Source organism: Lepisma saccharinum, chromosome 6 (genome assembly GCF_977018435.1).
Source record: "Lepisma saccharinum chromosome 6, izLepSacc3.1, whole genome shotgun sequence".
NCBI lineage: Eukaryota > Metazoa > Arthropoda > Insecta > Zygentoma > Lepismatidae > Lepisma > Lepisma saccharinum.
In genome coordinates this window covers 88,087,283-88,104,941 of record NC_139234.1, presented here as the reverse complement: position 1 = coordinate 88,104,941, position 17,659 = coordinate 88,087,283, and the positions used below count along the sequence as shown (strand labels likewise).

The 17,659-nt window shown below is 41.3% G+C and overlaps 1 protein-coding gene across 1 annotated transcript in view; it reads left to right on the top strand.

Annotated features, from left to right (window-relative positions):
- The window catches only part of LOC145989490 (dynein regulatory complex subunit 2-like), a 90,443-nt gene that overhangs the window by 17,694 nt on the left and 55,090 nt on the right, over positions 1-17,659 (top strand). Inside the window, exon 4 of the mRNA XM_083124840.1 lies at positions 6,137-6,275. Within this exon, the coding sequence (XP_082980966.1) occupies positions 6,137-6,275 (139 nt within the window). The remainder of the gene's footprint in view (positions 1-6,136; positions 6,276-17,659) is intronic.

Genomic DNA, 17,659 nt, shown 5'->3' with positions numbered 1-17,659 from the left:
ACAACATTCTTATCGTTTGGATTAACCTGGAGAGGGAGGAAAACGACGTAAAAATATAGACAATACAGATATATATATTTAATATTCATTCGGCAGCTCTGTACATGTCCTGTTGTCCATTATTCTCTGTCATTTGCAACAAAAACAATTCACTGCAGTGTCGTTATCGGGCAGCAGTCACACAGAAGGGTAGAGCAAAAGAAGAAAATCCACAACCATCCCTCCCGCAGCGACATTCATCCCTTTCCCAGGAACTCAGGAATGAGCCTAGCATTATAGTAATGCTGGTTTCGAAAACGTCACGTTCTTAACCCACGAGTTTGCGAGCAAGAATTGCCAGTGGATGGTTTCTATTATTTCCACATAGCGTTGAACACCAGGCAGTTACGTGCCTTCAATATCACTTTTGGGCGCAGAGCTTTCGCTTTAGCCCTGCCTTTGATCTTGTCATCTGCTTCCCAGGAGGGTGAATCATTTTCGGAAATGTACATGCAATTTTTGTGCCGAACCCCAACCTGTCACTAGGAAGGGTGAACGAACCTTTAAAAAGGACAAATCTTGACAAATGTGTTGTTTCTCTTGGCCGCTCTACAGTCAAAATCTTTTGTATCGGATGTTATCGACGGAAAATTCAACCGATACTTGCTGATACCGTAACCGATACATCGGTATCGGTATCGGCTCAGCCTAGAATATATACGAGGGATGATCGGAAAAAGTACAAAGCCCGTAAATTTCACTAGGTATTTAAGAAATGAATACAAATGGACTCGAGTGAAAGTACACTTCATACATTACTTCTCAACACAGTCCCTCCCCTGTTCAGGCATTTATCCCAACGTTACATGAGATTCATGATGCCTGTCTCATAGAACTCGGAACTCCTGTTGACGGAGCCATACCCTTACTTCATGCTTGACATCATCATCATCATCATCCGAGTGAAACTGGAATCCTCTGAGATGTTCCTTCAAAGGAGCAAAGATTGATTGATTGATTGATTTAGTTTATTTTACTTTGAGTTTTGTGCCTCTTGGCTAATTTTCGAAGATGGGGATGAGTGATGAAATGATGAAATTGATGAATGGACATTCACAAACAACCAAGCCCGAGCGGGATTCGAACCCGGGACCCTTGGCGTCGCAGAGCGATGTGCTAACCACTCGGCCACAGGGTCCGGAAAAGGAACAAAGAGATGGTAATCGCTTGGAGCAACCTCCGGAAAGTATGCTGGATGATGGAACACATGCCACCCAAAACCCGCCAGGCAATGAATATTTTCATATTTAAACATGAATTTACTATAATTATTTTAAAGATACGAGATTACATTTTCTAACAAGGAAAGCATGGGGTTATTCACATTTACTTACATGAAGATCTATTTGATAGCAATCTAGTTATACTCGTATGTGTATCGGATCAGTACAGACAAGAATGGTTACCGATAAATTTTATATCAGTTCTTTATCACAATCAATACAGTCTGCTGAGCATCTCTAATTTGTAAACAAAGTTGCAATGCCAAGACAATAAGTTGTGGAATGAGTGGCGTAAATTACATCCCCGCAACCCTGAGGTGCGGGAGGGCGCACGAGCTTCAGGGTCGCAGTATGCAACGAACCCGCGGTTCTTGCATTTTATTAGTTGAAGCAAAAACGCAGTTGGTATCACTTGGTTTGTCAGCCTGAAAATTGATGGTGGCAGTTTGACATGGGTGATTGTTGAAGAACAGCTCTGAGTGTATTTGTTTCCACTGTTGGTTGGTTTTTATTATCTTATCTGCTCTGCGTTTCTCAGTTCCTATTGTTGTTTTATAACTTAGCCAAAAGGCTTTTAGTTTTCCAACATGTACATTTGGTTATTTTTTTGTTTGGTGTTTTCTACAGTACTAAAAAGGGTAATTTACATATGCTTAGTAGGAAACGTGTAAATATTGGAGGTTTGCTACGCGTACCCGATAGTCCAATTTCGGCCACCATGTTACAGTGACACTTTTATATAAGTAGCGTGTCAGGGTCGCGGAGCTCAGTTGTCTGCGGGATGCCAACTACAAAGGTCCTGGTTCCTGGGGTGCAAGTACCAGATGAATTTCCTCAACCAGGTTCCTAATATGGATGTGTCCCCCCTCAAGATCTGGTTCACGGGTTCAAATCCTGGATGAATTCCCCCAGCCAGACCTTCCCGTCCGTCCTGAACATAGGATCACCAACGGGCGACTCTTTTTCTTATTCCTCTGTCCGTTCCTGAGTACAGGCACACCAACGAGCATTCCCATTCCCCCGTCCGTTCCTGAGTACAGGTGCACCAACGGGCAAACCCATTTCTCTAACTGCCCTTCAGGCCCGTAGCCAGGTAGGGGCCGGGGGGACTGAGCCCCCCTGACAGGGTCGCCAGCCCCCATCCCCCCTGGCACTGCCGTCAGCCCCCTTGACATTAGGTAAAACTATTTTGTATTCTAATTTGTTTGAGGTGAAGAGTGAAAATGTAGACAGAATATATTAGGCTATTTTGTTCACAACTTCGTTCGTTCATCTTGTTTATGAGCAGAAGTCTAAGCAGCGGCAAGTGTTTAAAAGATTCTCTAGACTTTAGAAAGTTCTTTCATAGGGAGCCTTCTTGATCTGTACCTTCACTGCCCCTGTTGCAGCCTCTAGTATGGCAGAAATCTGTGACTTTTACGTCATTATCCACATTCCTTCCGCATCTGCGTCAAATGTCAACAGATCCAAAGTTCTATTGCTCTCGCGGGGGTGGAATGTATGGCAGGCACTGTGATTGAAGTGAATATTGTACATTTTAACACGTATGATATAAATATCTGTATCATCAAAAATAGTATGGAGTGTGTATTAAGGGATGGTGTCAGTAGCAATCATTAACACTTCAAAAGATGTTCTAGAAGATGTAGAAAAAAACTGTAGTATTTGTATGATATTTCAAAATTTTATATTTTAAATTAACCTAATGATCCCCGACACACATAATTTACCTTCATTTAATACTATTAAACTTTTGAAAAATTGACTTTGTTTACAAAGCCCCCCCTGATAACCCGTGACCCCCCCCCCCCTCTGGAGGTCGGTTCTAGCTACGGGCCTGCTCCCCTTGCTCTTTGTGAATAAAGCTGTGCCTTTATTTGGGTCTTTTTTCTTTATTTATAGTAGTCTCTTAATTCCAGTCCCTTGACACGTGTTTTGGGTAGTTATATTAGAAAATTATTCTATTAATCCTTTAGGTCGGGAGTAGGCCTCTCACATTTGAAGAGTAAAAATAATTAATAAATGCAGAGCATAGTTTCTTTGAGATTAAACAAATGTACAATGGGAAGTGCTGACATAGGAAATGTTCGTTATAAAGGACTCATAGACTGTCAAAGGTTCTGTGATAGTTTCTGTAGTAGTTATTATTTTTATTTAAACACTGTAAAGAATTTACACTTAAATACCTCGCACTTTTTCTTGTAAACAGTTATTAGTTCGCTTTTGTAATAAACATGTTAAATCGAGCTGCAGTTTCTCTGAATCACTGTTCTCGTGACTTGCACTGTTTCCACCCAGCAAGCCTTGAGGTAAATATTAGAGATCTCATGTCTACGACTGTACAACGCATTTATGGGTAAACTATGCAACGTTGCCCCCCTTTGTTAAAGTCTCACATTTCTCTTAAAAACGTTGTAAACGGCTCTGCGCAGCCGGTGTATATATTGCAAGGTCCTAGTAACATTTCTTACACTCTCTTTTTTAGTTAAAAACCTTAGTACCCTAAGGCAAGTCATAGCAAGGGCCAGGTTGCAACTTTGTGTTGGGCGGCCTTGCAACGTAAGTAAGCAAGTTGTTTGTGGGGTGGAATGTTGCAAGTAAGAATCGTAAATTAAGGAAGACCGATAGTTCACAGTTTTCCTTACGGCGTTAAAATATATTTTCAACCGAACATATTATAATTTCATGCCACAACTGCAAACAGAGGCTTCCCCAATGACGCAGTGGTAGCGTCGTCACCTTGTAATCAAGTGGTCCAGAGTTCGATACCTGGTGGGGCACATAGTAGTTCGGATCCCACTTTAAACTGTAGGTCCAGTCCCGATTAGCCTTAGTGTGCATAAAGTGGATTTAAAACACCAAATCAACCAACTTCAAACAGAAAATATTATTCGCCAGAGAAGTAGAAAGTGGATTACCAGATTATAGGAAGACCTTCATTAGCTGAATAGTTTACGTCGTCGAAAGATAAACGACAGGCAAGAAAATGCGCTGGCAACGCTGACTGTTACCGCTCCCGCCCTTACTTACAATTTTTACCAAACTTCTTCGACGAATTGACAGAATACATTGGCTTTTTAAAGTAAATATTTCCTACCGTGGTTTTGAAATTCTAGAAAATCATGTAAACAATAGATTTCAGGCAGTGGCGGCGATTAGGGGGGAGGGGGGGCAGTTGTCCCCCTACTTTTTTCCACTTTTGCCCCCACACTACACTATGCTAAATCTTATCTACAAAGGGAAATATACTGTCTTTGCCCCCCCCCCCCCCCAGTTTTGGTATCTTGCCCACCTGGTTTTGGAACCCAATCGCCGCCACTGATTTCAGGGTATGAAACAAATCAAATAAAGCTCCACCTTTTTAAGCCCCACCGCCCTAACGGAACACACCGACAGGCAGTTAGTGGAAATCGCTACTAATTTCTGGGAGAAATGTGAAGGAGATGTATCTTGCACTACAGCTACAGAAATGTTTTTTTCTTTTTCGGAATGTAGTGTCGATTGAAATCAAAAGAAGAAACATCCCACATCAGCGAAGTTGCAGAATTCCTCTAGATAGGAAACAAATTCTGGTTAGTAGCATCCTGACGTATGAACTGCTTATATGCTGTATTTGACCCTGCTTGTGACGTCTTCATCAGATGAGAGGTCGTTTTCCAAACTAAAATTGTTCAAAAATTACTGGAGAACCACAATGACAAGAGTGAGATTGAGTGTTGCGGGCTCGAAAACTAGACTTGACCAAAGTAGCAAAAGAATTTGCTTCCATCAAAAAACGCAGAGGTCTGGTAATGAGCATTTAGTAATCATAGGCGTAGCTAGAACTTTATATTTGGGTGTGCACAAAGAAAAAAATGAGGTTTTGTACCTTTTTAATAGCATATTTTGCAACACAATCACTTGGCTCTTTAACTGCACTGATGTTTGTAAAGGAATATAAATTCACTAAATGACAGTGTTGAAAATTTCTGAGTATATGTAGTAGAAAAAATCAAATTGCATAGAAATTACACACATACACACACACACACACACACACACAAAATGTTCATAAATGTTACAAACAAATACATCAAAATACACGTCATATATAACAAGAGACGTCTGTCAAAAGGTACAATGTTCTTTAACTCATCAATAACTTCATTTACATCATTATACTACGCTTTTTCCTGTTCCACAAATAGCAAGAACAGGGCTTCCAATCTATCCTGCTTCTGAGTTGCTCTTAATTTAGTTTTAACTTGGGTAAGCTTGGAGAAAGCTCTCTCTCACGTGCAGTTTGTGACAGGTATAGAAGAAAGGGGCTGCAGTACAGAGTAGAATGCAGTAAATATTTCTTTCTCCAATGACATCAAAAAATCGAAAATCTATAGACACCCGTTTCATCAGCGATAATGCACACGTTTGTATCAAGTAATAACATTTTCAACTTCTTACAAACTGCCGCTCTTATTGAAATATCTGTATTTAATTCTCTTTGATAAGCAGACCATTAGGGTGTGCCTAGGCACACCCGGCACACCCCGTAGCTACGCCTATGTTAGTAATATCGTATTTTTTTGTAGTAACAGTGTATTTTCATAAATAATTATAATAAGATATCATTTTTACAGTGTGTATGTTGTCTTAAACTTTCCACTGATTCAAATTACATGTATGTATTTTTATATTTGTGTATAGCTAATATAAACGTATGTGTGAATTAATGTTTTTGAAAATAAATATTTTTTTAACGTATAGGGGCGCACAATTGAAAGTTGCGGGGTGGGCGCAGAGCGTGTTAGTTACGCTATTGTGTGGGATGATATTAAACATTATTTTTAATGTTCGAATTAAAGTTTAAAAATAAAGGCACTTTTCTCTTGTTATAGGTTCTTTGGCACACTTTCGAGCACGTGACAGACTACAAGAATGACGTCATCGAGAACCTTGTGCAGGAACTGAGCGAGGCAGAAGACCAGCACGAGAGAGTGCACCAGTCCCACGTGGAGGCCATCGACAGGCTTCTGGGTAAGTTCTCAAACAGAAGATCCACGGGTGCCCCTGTAAAGTGCACACTTCAACAGTTTAAGAGGGCACCACGTTGTACATTTTTTGTTGAATGTAATTAGACGGTGGCTTTGCGTCCCCACCCGTAACCCCCGCAATGCGGGAGGGGCGATGTGTAGGGGACACGCGGTGTTCCCCAACAATGAACAATATAAAACCTGATCTGGAAACCAGTCCGGGAAATAGCGTCCGTGCAGAATAATTCAGGCTAACCCTCAACGCGATCCGCATGACCCACCCCAATATAAACACTTGCCCACTTATACCACCCCCTGAAACCTATAACCGCTCTGTATTTCCTCCTACACAGTGTGCGAATTAAGGGGGGTGCCAGAGATTTCCCCCTCAAAGAAAATGAATCCCAGGCAAAAGAAAATGATTTCTATCCCTGCCAGTGATGTTTTTATCCCCCTCAAACAATTGAAAATTCATTCTTGTCCATTAATGGTCCCATCATCAAAGGTTTCATGTCGAGAAGTATGGATTAAAGGAGGGTAGTAGCCTTCTCCAACTGACAAAGCTCTCTGAACATGTATTAACGTTTTCACAAGGAACTTGAAGGTAGGTTAGATGGACGTTAAGTTTAAACTTGGCTTAAGACATTTAAATTTGGTCAAGTTTTCAGTGTTGCCAGTTCGATATCTCTTTTTCTCTATGAGTTTGAGTTTTCTTAGAATGTAAATATGTGTTTGTAAATTACATGTAAATGTTATCACAAGATTTAATGACGTAAGTTAGAACCAATGTTCTAAGGTCCTAAGAACCGCAAGGCAATAGCTTAATTTACTGCCGAATTCGCTCCTTCAAATGATTCCTGGTTCTTGGAGGGTTGTCCTTGAATACTTTGGATTTGAGGTAACCCCAAAGGAAAATCAGGACCCTCAAATTGGGTGAACGGGCAGACCACGGAATATCGCCGAATGTGCTGATGAAACGACCATGAAATGCGATTCTAAGCACATCCGTAGACACTCTGGCAGTATAGCTAGTTGTACCATCTTGCTGGAAGAGTGTTTCTTCATTTGGGTCATAGTCATCGAGGACAGGCAGGAAAAAGGTTACCAATATGTCAGCATAACGTCATGGGCGGATTTACTCTGAGACTCCGACAATGTGTGCAAAATCATCTTACTGACACCATAAAAGAAAACCAAAATAAAAAAAACATTTTTTCAGGTACACTAACAATTTCAACTCATGTACAGTACATTCATGTCAAAAAATTAACTAATATTTGCTTTCTCTATTTTTTGTGAACTTTTTAAATCTTCCCGTTTGATTGCCTCACCCTATATAAACTTGAATCTCCTCCTAAATAAAGACGAAAAATGATTTTAAAAGGCTGGGAAGCAGTTTAATTTCAGGAAACTGACGTCCTGGTTTATTTTAAGGCACCAAGACACTAAGCGCATAGCCTCGAATATATGCGGGAGGAGGCGGGCTTACTTACAAATTTGTATGTGTTAGCAGTTAGTAAACTAAATTATTGTCTTGCAGTTCTAAGTGCCTTAGAACAGTGGTTCTAACTTAACGTCATTAAATCTTACACGTAATTTAGAAGCTCTTAGTATATTTCCATTCTAAGAAACCCCAAACTCATGCATAAAAAGAGCTACCGAACTACTTGCTTTCTTTATCATGGCTCACATCGCCTATCCTTTGCGGTTTCTAGCCATCGGGACTGCTTTGTTTGATCCGACTTCTTCTTGTCTCCTTCAGTCGCATAGTATGTCTATGTTCAGTCCTTATTCCTTATGGCACCTGCACAATACACTTTCACTTTCACTCGTGATTTTCACTATGGGAGGGTGTCCTGTTGGGTATGTTACACTTTGATCTTCCTTATTGTTTTTGTTTACATTGCGATGCTGTGTTTTCGTGCGAAGCTATATAGCGTCCACATGATGGGAGCTCGAGGCTGACTTATCAAGGTTGGGATTGGCACCGGAAATGGAACAGCTAGTCGAAATAGGGTTTGATACAACTGTTCCCGATGGGCTTGTCGTAATGGGCATTGGAAAAGAGATGCGTTATTGTTTGGCTGGGTTCTCCGCATTGACAGGAAGTTATAGGTACCGCGTGTATTTTTGCCAAATGTTGATTCACCAGAACATGACCCGTGCGAATTCTCAAGGTGAACACAATCACGGCCCGAGGCATTTTCAAAGGGTGATACCAAGGTTGTTTTGTGCCGATGTGCGTGTTCCACTTATAGGTGGTTGTGTTTTGGATTTCGTGTGCGCACCATTCATCCCATTCGTGTTGGATTTTCATTTTTACGCGAGGGAGCAAGTCTGTGTAAGGCAAGCGTAAGGGGGTTACATGTTCGAGTGTCCGAGCTTGCTTTGCGTAGATGTCTACGAAGTCGTGAGATTTGTTTTCATTGGAATGTGCCTTGATGTAGGTAAAGGTCACTTCTTGTCCCCGTTTTCGGAGCCGTAACGCTGCACTTTGAATAAGATAGGGAAAAATCGTAAGTTTATAGGCTGCTGTGCTTGCTCTTGACAACGTTTGGAGCACGCTCAAGGCGTCGGTCAGTATAAGACATTGTGGAAGGCCCGACGCGAGGATATGAAGTAATGCTCTATATATTGCATAGCATTCCGCCGAAAAAATTGACGCGTCGGGAGGTAATTTAAATTGTCTAATTATGTTCTGGGACGGGATATAAAATGCAGAACCTACTGCGGTATCGTGTTTTGATCCATCCGTATATATTAATGTCGACTCCGGCCATCTTTCTTGATATTTTCCATGTTCACCTCGGTCGACGTAGTGGATATCTAGGTTTGGCTCTATGGGGATATTTAATTGGTATATGAGTGGGTGGTCGTGGGTAAATGACAGCTGATAGGCCTCTGTGTCTATGAAATAACAGTATAAGAAATAATATCGGGGATTGAGTGATCTATACGCTTTATTATCTCCCATTGTCTTTGTATGGCGAATTCTCTATTGAAAGGGTGGGGGTGTATAGCCCATGTTTTGAGTAGAAATTGTACCGTGAGTTTTTTTCGTCTGTGGGTGAGTGATTGTTCATTACTCTCGAGATAGACACTCACGTTTGAGCTGGAAGGCATTAGGCCGAGGCACGTTCGTAAAGCCTGCCGTTGTAATATATCTAACGAGCTCAGGGTTTTTGTGTTCGCCCCACCGTACACTGGGGCTGCGTAATCGTATAATGATCTAAAGCAATTTTTATAAAATAAGAGCATGACGTATGGATGACTCCCCCACTTAGTGGTGGATATGCTTCGTAATATGTTAATATTTTTTTCCCTTTTACTTTGAGGTATTCAATGTGGGGTCTCCACGTTAATTTTCTGTCAAAAAAAACTCCGAGATATTTATAGGAGTCTACAAGAGGTATATTTTGGATACTTGGTATATTGTTTGGATAAGTTAAAGGTTGTCGGTGATTGAAAATGAGGATTTTTGATTTGGAGGGTGAGAAGGTTAGTCCTATACTCCAGAGGTTATCCCGAAGTACTGTAATAGCCCTTTTTAGAGCAAGTATGCCTTGAGTGGCATCAGAAGTTTGTTTATAACAACATAAATCGTCGGCGTATTGTAATACTTTAAAGTCAGCGAGATCTAATTGGTGGATGTGGTGGGTATATATATTGAATAGTAGGGGGCTGAGGGGGGACCCCTGTGGTATTCCGGTTCGTACTTTTCGGGCCCCGTTCACTCGATCATCAAACCAAAATACAAGATTTCGTTCATTATATAAATTCCAGATAATATTAGTAACGGAAGGATGTATTGATAATTTATCTAATACATTGCATAGTATTGGGATGTAAACCGAATCATAGGCTTTCTCAATGTCTGTAAACAGGCTAAAACAATAGTCCTTAGTTATCTGACTATTTTGTATTGCGACTGTGAGAGTGGATACGGCATCCTGGCTGCCGTGATTGAGCCTGAATCCCATTTGTGTTGGGGGAAAAATTGTTGCTTTTCCAGGGTCCAGTTTATTCGATGTTGTAATGTTTTTTCAAAACGTTTGGTGAGTACCGGAATTAATACTATGGGTCGATACGATTGTGCGTTGTTGCGAGGTTTGGATGGTTTGTGGATAGGAATTACGATATGATTGTTCCAGGTTATGGGGATAATAACGGTGCGGTATATTTCATTGTAAATTTGTACAATGAGGTGGATACCTTCGTCCGGCAAGTGGAGAAGTAAGTCATATGTAATGCCGTCATATCCTGGTGCGGTATTTTTGAGGGAGTCCAAGGTATTTGTGAGTTCGAATCCGGTTACCGCAGGAACGTCATCTGTGAATGTTGCGTTTAATCTTTTGTCGTATTTATAACCCGAGCTAACCGAAGGGGGTGTTAATAGAGATATGAAGTCGTTTTCCCAGGTTCGGTCTAGCGTTTTCACCTTACTTTGGATGGGTTTGCGAATGGAGTTAAATTTGTGCCAAATGGAGCTTATGCTATCGCTGCGATCTAATGTATTGCAAACGTTTTGTCATACTGCTCTCTTCGCTTGGAGGTAAGTTTTTTTTTGCTTTCGCTTGTAGGCGTTTTAGTTCAATCAAATTTTCTCGGAGGTGGTGTCGTTCATATTTTCGGAGTTGTTGTCGTTTTCTGATTTTAATGGTTTCGCAATCTCTCATCCACCAACTTATGGATGGATATCTGGCCGGGATACTAAAGCGGGTACGAGTAGCACTGTGGTCCATAGCGACCGTAATCATTTCGATGAGGTTGGAGTAAACTAGGTTGATATTTCGGAATGATAGAATTGGCATGTATATCCGTGAGAACGTGGCTTTGAACGCATCCCAGTTAATGGAAGCTTCATTCCATCGCCATACTGGTGGTGTCGGGCTATTAGCCACGCCTGGGGGTCGGAGATTGTGACAACGGATGATTAAGAGAATGGGTGTGTGATCGCTGCCCCGTAAGTCTGCGTCTTTATGCCACGCGAACTGAGGGAATATTTCCGGAGACGTTATCGTCAGGTCTATGCAGGATGGGTTATTTCCGTTGAGAGGGTAATGGGTGGGGGTGCCATCGTTACAGAGAATGAGGTTATTCTCAGTGATCCATGTGTCAATTGCGTTACCTAGTCTGTCGTTACGTTTGTCGCCCCACGTTGAGTGGTGTCCATTAAAGTCACCTAAAAGGGAAATAGGTCCGGGAACGTGTTGTACCATTTCTTGAAGGTCTCTTGCTCGTATGCGTTGGGAGTTAGTATTGGAAGGGATGTATATCGATATGCATGGTAGTCAGACGCGTTACCGACTGAGCCACCGCGGCTAAAGGTCCCGGGTTCGAACCCCGGCCGGTTCAAATCCGGGAACTTTTCTAACGATGGAAGCGGCCCCGGCGCCCACCCAGCGTCGAATAACATGGGTACCTGGGGGAAACCCTGGGGGGTAAAGGCATGTATACTCGCGACCGGATCAAGAAAGTGTGGGGCGTTACCCCCACACCCCTATACGCCTTCATGGCGTGGTGCTATGCACAGGGGAGCACTTTACCTTTTTTGTATATCGATATGACTGTGAATGTTCGTAGGAAGATAGAAACGCGGATAGCTACTATTTCTGCTTGGAAATCTTGTTTTAATCTTATGTCATTCGGAATCCAGACTTCTGTACGTTGAATTTTTTCGTGTACGAATATTACCGTTCCCCTATTAGTTGTTGGTGTACCGTATATATTATAATGCGTAAGACGATATTTTTCGCGTTTGGTACCTTTAACTTCCTGTAAACAGAGAATTTGGGGTTGATATTCGGCAATTAAGTCTAGTAATTCAAGTTTTCTCGCGGAGAAGCTATTAACATTCCATTGTACTATTGTTTCCATTTCCGGTATCTTTCAGAAACCTTGTTCTGTCAATGTGTGGATTCTATGATAGCCAGGAGATTGGATGTTAAAGATTGGATTTGTTTGATGAGTTGAATGCGACGGTTTTTGTTTTCTGTTTCCCGCACCGCGTCCCATAAATTGGGAATCATGTCTAGGATCGAGTTGTAAATAAGATTGTGCTCTATTGTTATATGCGCTGAGGTTGAGTTATTCGAGAACACATTTGTTGGGGGCCGAACAGGGTTCACTCTATCTATCTCCCTCTTACTTGTCAAAGCAGCGGGCCGAGCATTTTGTCCTATCGGTTTGGAATAATTGCTTTCTGTGTTGGAGGTGGGACTGGAGGTCATGATTAACACTTCATCATCGTCATACCAGTTCCTGCTAGTGTACGTTTTGCGTGGTTGATGGTCGTCTTTTCTTTTTGTTTTGGATGAACGATGTCTATTGGGTCGTCTCGGCGGTTTAATGGCATCAGTAGGGGAAGTATTTTCTGATACTGGTTCTTCCCTTGTGAGCACCGATTGCGTATGATTCAATATCTGATAGTTATTGACCGTTTGTGTAGAATGGGGCAAGTCAAGTCTAGTGTTGTCCACCGAACGTTCCGACCTTGGAAGACGTAATGGGGGGAAATTAGCACCTGTGAATCTTGGGCGGAGAACTTCCTCCCTGGTGGGGCTGGGAATAAAAATCCCTTGTAGTTTGTTTTTTGCCTCGTGGTATGAAATGTTTTCTTCGGCCATTTTGTTTTGTATGGCTGATTCAAGTCTACGTCGGGGGCAATTTTTTGATAAAGAAGAATGGGGTTCTTTGCAGTTAATACACGAGGGTGAACTGTCGCACTGGTCTTCATGTTTATCTTTGGCACAATTGGCACACATGGGTTTTGAACGGCATTGTTTCTGGTGGTGGGAATAACGCCAACATTGGGAACATTGCAATACTGCTCTTGTTCGAGGTGTTACTTCATGTATTTTGCTATTAATGATGATTTTGTCAGGTATTTGGTTTCCGCGGAAGGGAACACAGAAATGCTTTGTTAGAACAAGGTCGAAAGTCCCATCTTCTCGCCAGATCTTTTTCGGCAAGCGTTTGACTGTGAGAACCCTGATGGGGCTTTCTATACCTTCCAATACGTCTTGTTCGGAGGTATCATGTTCCATACCAAATACCAGACCCTCCCTTTGAACTAATGAAAGTGGCACCCGCGATTGAACCAGCATTTCCCGATGCAAAGCAGTCTGCAGCATGAAATTATTAGCAGCCCTTGCTGTTTTGAATGTTACCCGGACCCGATTGATACCACATTGTTCTACCAAGTTCACGGTCACATTTTTTTTCCTGAGAATGTTTCCGACGCTACCTGCGGCAAGTCTTTTCGCGTTTTTCTCAATGTCGTCCAGAAGGACGACATATGGTCCCAGCATGTCCTTGTCGTACCAGTATTCGGGAAGAGTGGGTTGAATTTCGGAAAGAGAGTTTCCGCGGGGGACTTTGTCTGGCTGGATCGATTCCTCCATTTCATCCCAGTGGCGTTTTTGGGTGTTTTTGTCCGCACTTATCTGAGAGGGTGGTATGTGGTTAGTCTTGGTGGGCGATGAGAAGTTCTATTGTGTCCATGTCGGTGTCCGGGGATTCGTTCCCGTCCATGGCCGTTCGGGCCGGCTATCCGGGTGAAGGTATACGTATCACTGTTCTATTAAACCACGCGGTATGTGTTCCTATACAATACCTGTTCACTACACTATCACTTGGTAGCAAAAGCGCGAGAACTAGTTGAACGAGTAACCACTGCACGAGGATCTGCGTACGTACGTCTCGATCCTGTCAATGTTCCAGTTGAACTCGCTACCAAACTAGTAACACTGAAAATTGATCCAATTTCTATTCCAAAGTTCAAACTTTAATGTCCACCTAACCTACCTACAAGTTTCTTGAGAACACTTTAAAACACGTAAAATATCAGCATAAGGAAACTTAAGTGTAGAACAGCCTTCTGGAATGCGATGAACTCCGTTGTCTCGGCTCAATGACGTTGGTCAGTTTCAGAATGGTGGCCTTCATTAATTCACAAGGCTGCATACTTTTCGGCTGGGATATCTTTGATGACTAGGCCATTAATGAACTAGAATGATTTTTCAATTCCGTTTGTCACATACTTATATCACTCATATGGTTTCAATCTCATTTTCTTTGAGGGGGGATAAAGACATCCCTGGAAGAGATTGAAATAATTATCTTTTGCTGGGCATAATTTTATTTGTGAGGGGAAAGTCCTCGGCATTCCCCCCATTAATTTGCGGACTGTATAAATCAGCGTATTTTGTGTTGATATGACGTTAGCCGAAACGAGAATGAACGGATATTAGAGACAGGCGCGAGGAAAGCACAAAAGTGTAGCATTAGTTAGTGCAAATTGATTGTAATGTAGAAGATTGTAGGGATGCCTTTGATTCATGTACATAAAGCTCATGTCAACTTTATGTTGTATGTAGCTGTATATTTGTTAATTCAAGCATTTATTTAAAAATTGTTATGAAATGGCATGCATTTTGATCTAGAATTATCTGTGCAGTTATAACGGTCAAATATTGAGTAACAGGTAATTAATCTAATTGCCCGTTATTAAGAATTAATTACAATTGGTAATATTAATATCCGCCGCGAATACAGGTGTCTAGCGAGCTGCCTTAGCCAACACTAGCTTGCTCAACCACCGTTTTTCGCCCGAATTCGGATTTACATAGCAGGAAAAGAACAACTTCTAAACCAATGAACCGAATTGGATGAGATTTTAACCAGCGGACGACCACATCATGAAAGTACTGATTCCAAGATTTGAGCCTAATCAGAACAGAAATACGGGAGTTATGAATTATTAAAGATTCATCGCTGGATTGAATGGGAGACGCTACCCTACTGAGTTGGCCTTGCTATCCGTGACTGACACAATAGAGGAGGATTTAGCCTAATCTCGGCGCGAGGGGCTGCTACCAGAGGTTAAGGACCGGAGTGAGCGTTGACCAGGATAGGAGGACAACGGTCAAAGCACCAGAAACAATAAATAAGCACCTAGACACAGAGACTAGAGCCTCCCCTCATTCAAATCTGGAATAAAAGGGATGATTCGGAATAGCGAGAAAACAGTTTGCCTACAATCGCCACCGGAGTGTGAGCTACGCGCCACCTAGCTCGGAGTCGCGATCAGACTCGAGGTCTGGATTTGTTTTTTCCTCGAGTGAGTGTTTTAGAGACATGGAGTAGAGCAGAGTAGACCCAGGGGGTCGTTTTTCCCCTCGCCGTCAACGCATTCGTGCACATACGTGTGGTTATGTGAGAACAACGCCAGACACGTCCACCTGTGTCAATCGTCCGAAACAACGTCCTAAGTTAGCAGAAGTTAATAACATTTAATATCCATGTGTGTCCATGGGAAACCGGGAGAAGTGAACGAGTGAAGCCCGGATCCAATGATGCCAGACGGAACTGCCGGGAGATCCATTTTCGTCAACCAGGATGACCGCGAAGTGCAACAATGGAGTGCAGACGTCTTCCAATACTGTAGGACCACTTTCACCCTACCCAGGTCAGATGGAATGCAGCGAAGGTAAGATCCAACCATGTGCGTGTGTGAGAGAGATGACGCCAATCTACCGCGAATCTGCGTAAATCAAATCATTGCATAACTTAAATCAGTGCTGGGGCATAACTAGGCATCGGTATTCCGGCGGAAAATCAATGTTGTAGATCAGAGTTTATCTTAACAGCAAACAAAAGTTCATTGAAATATATTTATACCTTCAGAAAAGATAAAAGGGTTGCGCACAAGGAACAATTATTCACTTTATACTTAAAATCCTAAACGGTAAATTATAAACGGCAATGTAGCCAAGAAATAGCATGAGTACAGTCAAAATATTAATTAATCTAACTTTTGTAATTATCATATTGTCGCAATATGCCATGGAATGAGTGTATGAATGTGAGATCGAGTGAAAGAGGGCAAGATGTACTGGCTATTTATATGTGCTTTAATATATGTGTATATTCAGAACCACCGTAGTATTATGTAACGTCATTTCAGGTACTAAATCAAATCCTCCTAGGTTTATTCTCGGTAACTCCGACTGTAGGCACTTATCCTGACCGTATTATAATTCATGTAATGTTTAATCCGCGTGACAGGTGTCACATGGAGCGATTCTGTGTTGTTGCGTTGCTGAGTCCAGTTGAGTTGAGTTAATGTTGATCTTTTTCAGCGCGTGACACAGTAGTCAGAAAGATTGATTTATGTTTCTTATATACGTTGGAAGATTCCAGCCATCTGTAGCACCTTGAAAAAGGAGATTGTGGCAGGGGAGGCATTTTCTACACTGGCGTAGGGGATGGAACCCTTTGAATCTGGTCAACAGTAATTTGCAGGGGTAAATGCTTACTTGCTTCGCTATTGTCCTATAAAATGACAACCCATTTGACATAAAATCACCCTCACACAGACTAGCAACAAAATAGTTTATTAACATACAAGATTAACGTTTCTATAATGTTTTAAACAAAAAGGGACAATAGACAATAGAAGGGAAACTAAGTAGTAATCCTTTTATTGCCATCTAAATAGACGATCGTGGCATCTAAATCCTCCAAATAAATAAAGTATGTCCAAGGACGTATTTAGAGAAGGGGGCCAGGGTGTTCCGGACCCCATTCCCTCTAAAGACTTACCAAGTACTAAAATTAAGTAATGAATATATACAGGGTGGGCACAAAGTCGCTTTCCCAAAACAAGATTTCTTAATTTATTGGTGAAAGCGACTTTGTGCCCATACTGTATAATAATAATAATTCCTTTATTTACCGGGCGAGGTTCAGCCATAGGCTACTCTACTATCTAACCCTTGTCATGAGCTACATAACAAAATATAGTAATATAAAGAATTATTAAACTAAAGAGAAATATAGAATTTACACATAGCTAAAATTACGAATATACTCATTACAGTAATATTAGTCATAAATTAATATAAATGTGAATGAACAAAGTATATTTAAGTAAACAAATGTAAAAAACATACGAGTAGAGAAATACTGAGGAAAAAATACAAATGTGAATGTTAACATAAGGTTGCCTTTTAGTAAATAATAATAATAATAATAATTTGAAGATATAGTAATAAAATTCCAATAGTTACAGTTATAGGTCGTTTTATTTTCCTGTAGTTTACGGTTATTACAAGCATAAGAAAACAGTTTTTCTTTGTGACGTTTCAGGAGAACACACACTCCCTTCATCAGACATTTATTTTAATTTTGACTAAAGATACAGTTATAACAATGGTTTGTAATTTTTTAAACAAAAATAATCCATTATACAGGGTGTCATTTTAATGGCGCCCACGGACCACGGAAACGTATAGAGGACATCAAAACAAATAACTTTTCTCAGTAACATTTTTCTCGTTGGTGCGTCGATTCGACGCTACAGCCGTTCAAAAAAGGCCGTTTTGC